Source organism: Tasmannia lanceolata, unplaced genomic scaffold, assembly GCF_043159265.1.
Source record: "Tasmannia lanceolata isolate RefF3 unplaced genomic scaffold, GAP_Taslan_0.1 ptg000037l, whole genome shotgun sequence".
NCBI classification, from domain to species: domain Eukaryota; kingdom Viridiplantae; phylum Streptophyta; class Magnoliopsida; order Canellales; family Winteraceae; genus Tasmannia; species Tasmannia lanceolata.
The window spans coordinates 46004617-46011121 of NW_027518714.1; the positions used below are offsets into that span (position 1 = coordinate 46004617).

The window sequence follows — 6505 nt, forward strand, 5'->3', positions numbered from 1 at the left end:
GCTTGCAGCCAATAAACATTTAAATCCTAATCTGAGAAACAATACAATGTACTTGCAAGTGGAAATTTAAAAACTTTAATTGCCGTGCTTAAATTGGACCAGAAATTCCTAAAATTTGACACTGTATTGCTTGTTGGTAAAAGACTAGGAGTGAAGAAATGCCTACTAAGAGCTCAAGAAAATGATATCTCCAGTGGTAGCTTGAATATACAACAGTGTATGTGGTTAGCCACGTAGCATGCTTTTTTTCTTGAACCTCTATAACTTGGACATGATAAGTATGTCTGTGTTGGACACTAATTCAGAGCACCAGAGTAAGCGGGAGCAATTTGGGTGCACAAGCAGAGTAGAAATGCTAAAATAATTCAAGCGGGCGCACCTAAAGTAGGTTCTAAAGAAGGAAGCAGATCTCAGAACAGGAATGCACCATAGCTAGAACTTTTCTACAAATATCATATAGGGAGACCATAAGATATCAGTTATACAAAGATTCCATAACTATACATATCATATACATATATAAAGAGAATATGACAAGGAAGAAAGAAGACACACAGATTGGATGTCCTGCCAAGAAGCGAGAGTCTTTTCAAATAGTATGGAGAGTGTTAGAGGTTGATGTAAGGGGCTTAGATATTGGAATAAAAAGTAACTCTCGAATAGGGAAGTTCAGATCAGAGGTGGAGAATTATTTGGTGGAAGTATCGTGGTTGTTCATTCAGATGGCTAACAGCCAACTGGCAAAACATAAGATTCAATAATCATTAGGCAAAGAGGAAAGGGGGAGGGTTAGAAATGTGTCCATGGAGAAATGATTAAAAAGGTAAAGCGAAGATTATCTCAAGAAGGGCCAGCATTAGGACGGTGATAGGGGAGGAGGCGTGGCTTTTATTAGAAAGTCTAGTCCCATTGACGGGAGGAAAAGTTGACAGGGCCCAATGCTGGTAGAGGGGTCCAGCCTATCACGTGTCGGTAGGGGCCAATGGTGATAGGGAGGACAAGGTGGCCTATCTTTGAGGGACGGTTAGTTTGGGTAAAGGGATGGCAAAGGGCAATTATAGAGGAAGAGGGGGAAGTTCTTATAAGAAACTCTAGTCTCTTTGGTGGGAGGAAAGGTTGGAAAGGGCCCAGAGGGGTCAAGGCTATCACGCGTTGTTAGGGGCCAATGGCGATAGGGAGGACAATGCGGTCTATCTTTGAGCGGCACAGTTAGTTTGGGTAAACGGGTGGGAAGAGAATTTCCCTCAATTTGTTCATAGTAGGACGGGACACTTCTGAAGAAAAAGAAAAGTGGCTTCCTTAAGAGCAGAAAACTCCTTCACAAGTTCAGTTAATAAGTTTCTTACACACCCTACTTTACGATTAATGAAATCCTATATCATTTATATAGTGGTACATGCATGTAACAACCGAAAACTACTTGACCATTATAATTAGTGAGTACAGTACCAAATTATGAAACTTTATTCAAGATAAATCGGAGTTTACCTGAAATTCCACTGTTACGGCGCTCAGCACATGGCTTCCATGAGGTAGTCGCAGAGTACGGGTTCTCCCAAAGCGAAGGCGGCTCTTTCACCTATAAACATAATCAAATAAGAAAAGAAGTTAACGCAAAAAATAAGATTCAAGAGGAACAATCAAATCATTGAGAAACCATCAAGTTAATTTATTGTGATAAGAAATAATTAATAGGATCGTTCGTGAAGAACTTACACGTGGACAACGAAGAACAATTCCATCTTTGCTGCATAAGTACGGTGCATTCTACCATAAATATATGAAAATTAGTCTGTGTAAATGGAAGGAAAGAAAAACTATAGGCATTAAATATAAAGTAATGTGTGGCATCCCAATAGTTTCATCTCCCTCAGTGTTGGCATTGGCTACTAAATAAAGCAAGAACAAACAAGAAGAAAAGTTCAGTTTACAAAGAACAAATAATTGTGAACTGCGAGTACAAAATGAAGTGCAAGTTGAACTCGAGTACAAAATACTTTACCCAACCATTTTTTCACAGAAAGATGAACTGCAAGTACAAAATACCCTTAAAGTAATTTTTTTTTTAAACCGGAATTAATCTAGGACATGGGCTGGACCTTTAGATTTTATTAATAGTAATGAAAAGTAAAATAAATAGGAGTAAATCAAAACTTGCTGACAACAAACAACATAAAAAGGAAGAAAGACAATTGCCTCTGACACATTCTCATTAGTTTCCCCTACTCCTAACTAATGTTAGTCATTGCCTCATTGACATTACAAAACAACACAAGGGCTATGTTGGAGAATCCAAAAAATGTAATATGTTCAGAAGAAAGAGAGAATGAAGCAAAAGCTGGAATTAAAAAAAAAAAACTAATATTTCAAAACTTGGACTCAGATGAGAACGCAGCCAGCGTAAAAGGAAGTCTACTTGGGCAAGTCATGGTCAATTTTTCATTAACTCAAGCACGTCAAAAAAATTTTGATTTGCCAAGTAGGGAGAATGGCCAAGGTAAAAGGGAGCTGACCCAGGCGACTCAACGATTGACCGGGGGAGTCTTTAGACAGCAGAAAAACAACCAAAGTGTGACGAAAGATGACACCCACACTCTGCTCCATTGACAAGACTCCTCAAACTAATAGCACTAAAATTTTGCCAGCATAAGAGATGAATCTAGAGATTTCTACTTCAAATCCTCCATTCATGAAAATGAAAACAGTGGGAGAGAACTAAAACAATGGACCGACAACATCAAAGCCCCACACCCCCTTAAAAAAATTAAATATATGTGCAAAAGACATCATATGATTCATAAACTGACAGGTTTGTCCCCTCTTTCTTTCTTTTTTTGAACGGTAAAAAAACTGATAGGTTTTTCCTCTCAAAATAGATATCTCATAATACCCAGTCCAAATCCCTATCAGCACCTATTAATATAGAAAATTAAAGAACCCACATTCAACCATTTGAGTAAATAATCTTGACAGTTTAAGAACCCCTACATTCAACATGAAAATTTGTTCAAATTTCATATAAAACAGGAGAAAATTCAAGTAAATTAAATACGCAAACATATAAATGTACAAAAATTTTAAAAATAAAGAGAGAAAAGAACATACAAGGCGATTCCAGATGGATGGAATAGAGATGAGAACAGCAAACAGGATAATGGAGAGCAATACGAGAAAGATCTTGTATGAAATGTCATTGGAATGAGAAGGAGAAACCCTAATATCATCCTTGAAGAAGAAAGAAAAGGGCCAAATAGAAGCCCTATCTCTGCCTCTAAGAGAATGGCGATCGTGTTCATCAGTCTCATCTTCTCCAACTAATGGCAGCACGTCTTCTTCTCGTTTTACTGGAGAAGATGAAGCCCTACTCCCAATCCAACTCGAATACCGAAGCTCCGCCATTTTTGGGTTTGTTTGTAAGCTGAAGCTGAGTTCAGATGAAAGTTCTCATCTGAGAGAGGGATTTGATTGAGTAAAACGGTGAAGATGAAATCAACCCATTAATTAGTTAGTGGGAAATTGATATGCACACCCACCGGAACTCCCTTGACGATACAAAACCACCTGAACCCTTGGCGATCTAAACCCTCCTGAACCCGCAGAGATTGGCAGAAGTTGAATGAGAGAATTTATGTTGGCGAATACTACAGCAGAGGTGATATTAGAATGGGAGAGAGAATTTTCGTGAGAAGATTTCGAGAAGAATTTCTAGAGTGAGAGAGATAGAGAATGGGGTTTTTAGAGAAATTACATTATAAAAGAGGGCGTAAAACTAAGAGAAATTTTATGATATAAGGGCTAAAACATGTAAAGGTGCTATGATGGAAGTACTGCCCTTGATATTTAATCCAACAGCAGCTTCTCAGAAGTGAGCTGCTATTGGATCCGATGGATGGGATGATTAGCATGGTTTCAAATTTAGGTTTCGGAATGCATTTCGGTCGCCACCGAAACCAAAATTTCGGTCAATTTAATGGCTATTTTATCGCTATTTTATCTCATAGAAAATCTCCACCGAAATTTTCAGAATAATATTAAATAAATATCAAAATTAGAGATTTTTGGGTGAAATCCCTTAAATTTCGGACTTCGGACGAAATTTCCAGATAAACGAACTTTCTATTGAAATTTCGAAATTTCGAGCCCAAATAAACTACCATTTCCGGCATTTCCAATTTCGGTTTCCGTATTTCCAATTTCGGTTTCGTTCTCGACCGAAACCTGAAATTTCTCGGTCGAAATTTAAAACCATGATGAGGAGCAAGGTTTTAAATTTAGGTTTTGGAGATAATTTTAGGCCTTTCCAAAACGAAATTTTAGCCAGTAACGGGCGCTCAAAATGTCGTTTTTTGGGCCAAAATTTCGGTAATTTCGGCTGAAATTCTGTAAACGAGTAAAAAAATAATATTTTATCTTAAATTTCACCGAAATTTTGAAACTTGGTACGTTTGGGGAATTTCAGTTTCGGAACGTTTCGGTTTCGGTGTTGACCGAGATTTCGGATTTCGGTCCGAGATTTTGGATTTCGGTCGAAATTAAAAACCTTGATGAGGATTGAGGAGTACATGTTTGTAAGCCCTTTCTTCATATAATTTTGCCCGGTTTTTATATGGTGTAAGCCAGTATAGTCCAGTATTTTTCAAAAAGTATTATACTGCTTTGCACTGTATAGTCTGAGTATCTATTATAATGTGGAAGGGTGGGGGTTTTACCGTTCACCACGCTGACGTGGACAGCCTCCCCATCCTAGTTATATCCAACATGGCGCCCAAAGTCAGAAGACGCAAACAAAACATTAGAAACCGTATTGGTTTCGTATTCTGATTTGTTTTCCTACTTTCTTGCTTTTTTTTATTTATTTGGGGCTCTCTTGCCTTAAAAATGGTCACTCTTCCTTTTTATTATCTCTTGATAAACAAAGGCATTTTTTTAGGCAACTCATCTCTCTCTCTCTCTCTCTCTCTCTCTCTCTCTCTCTCTCTCTCCGAGACAAAATCACTTTCTATCCCAGGATTTTCAGTAGATTCCTTTTCATCACTTCCCTCATACCTTTTCTTATTTTGCAAAACCATCATCCCATCTCTCTATATCTCTGGCCCACCTTTGAGATAGATAAAATAGATGAAAGCTAGCTCTAGCCCAATAATCATCACACAAAAAATAGAAGAAGTTGACGGTTTGATTTACATGGGCCATTCTCTCATTCTTTTAACCTATTTCAAAGTTCCTTTTAACCTGAATTAGCCTTGGTTTTTTTAATCTATTGTGGGAATTTCTTTAACTTTCAATTTAAGAAGTTGTTGATGATAATGCTCAGTTGTTGATGATAATGCTTCACTAGATAGTGCTAATTTCGCCACTGAATTTCAATTTGTAGGAAGAAGACGATATGACAATATATAATCTCTTTCCAAATTGGCAACTCTCCCTCTCTTACGTCTATTCATCTCTTAATCCAAAATTGGCAACATTCTTACTACAAGTGCAACTTGGGTTGGGTTGAGCTTTTGCTAAAAAATGAATAGGAATCAACCCAAACCCGAACCTGAACCCGACCTGATTTTAAGGTAAAAGCTCAACCCGAATTCCAAAAAATTGACCCGAGCTGCACCCCTAACTGTTACATAACCCACTAAATTCATTCCCCTGGCAATTATATAAGTTTGTGCTTTTGCTTTCTAGGACCGACTAATAATTTTGAGATATTGGCTTATTTTCTTTCCAAGCATCCACCACCAATCTCATCAGTTCTAAAACCATTGGATGATGTAAAAAAAAAACCACTGGAAGAACACATCTGCCCCTTATTTGTGCATGTTTTCATCCCTAGACATTATTTCTGCCAATTCACTTGAATTTGCATTTCACCCTTTTGTACCTACATCCGGTCTGGATCTTTGTGTCGCGGCCAATCTTTCCCACATGAAGAGGTGAAAATTTATATTTCTAAGAAAATATCTCACTTAGATTACTAATCCTACTAATACAATCCTTGATCAATTCCAATAACATCTAGGAGATGGTTTCTGCGGTCGCAGATCGCAGTTTGTTTGATCTTTTTTTAGTTGGTGAGATTTTTTTATGAATTGAATAGGTTTAATTCATTGCGATTCATTTGATCTTTTTCAGAGTTGGAATATCTCAATTAGATTACTAATCCTACTAATACTATCCTTGATCAATTCAAATAACATCTAAGAGATGGTTTCTGCGGTCATAGTTTGTTTGATCTTTTTTAAGATTTTTTGATGAATAGAATAGGTTTAATTTATTGCAATTCATTTGATCTTTTTCAAGAGTTGGTGAGAATATTGAAATATTTTTAAAATTCGAATAAAAATTTTGAAAAATATTATTTGGATGTTACTTGTTTGATCTATATCTTTTTTCAATTGGATTATGATTTTATACACATTTCAATGCTTTTATTTATAGTTTTCTTAGTTACTTTCTACTTTTTTTTCAACTATTTGCATGATGTTATTGACACCTTCTTCTTAATTTTGTC

General features: G+C 36.7%; 1 protein-coding gene across 1 annotated transcript in view; it reads right to left on the reverse strand.

The window, feature by feature from the left end:
• The window catches only part of LOC143860544 (protein PECTIC ARABINOGALACTAN SYNTHESIS-RELATED-like), a 41345-nt gene extending 37583 nt beyond the window's left edge, over nucleotides 1-3762 (reverse strand). The window contains exons 1-3 of the mRNA XM_077371227.1: nucleotides 3106-3762; nucleotides 1717-1767; nucleotides 1489-1579 (exon numbers count right to left, since the gene is read on the reverse strand). Of these exons, the coding sequence (XP_077227342.1) occupies nucleotides 1489-1579; nucleotides 1717-1767; nucleotides 3106-3399 (436 nt within the window). The 5' untranslated portion in view covers nucleotides 3400-3762. The remainder of the gene's footprint in view (nucleotides 1-1488; nucleotides 1580-1716; nucleotides 1768-3105) is intronic.
• Nucleotides 3763-6505: the final 2743 nt, after the last annotated feature.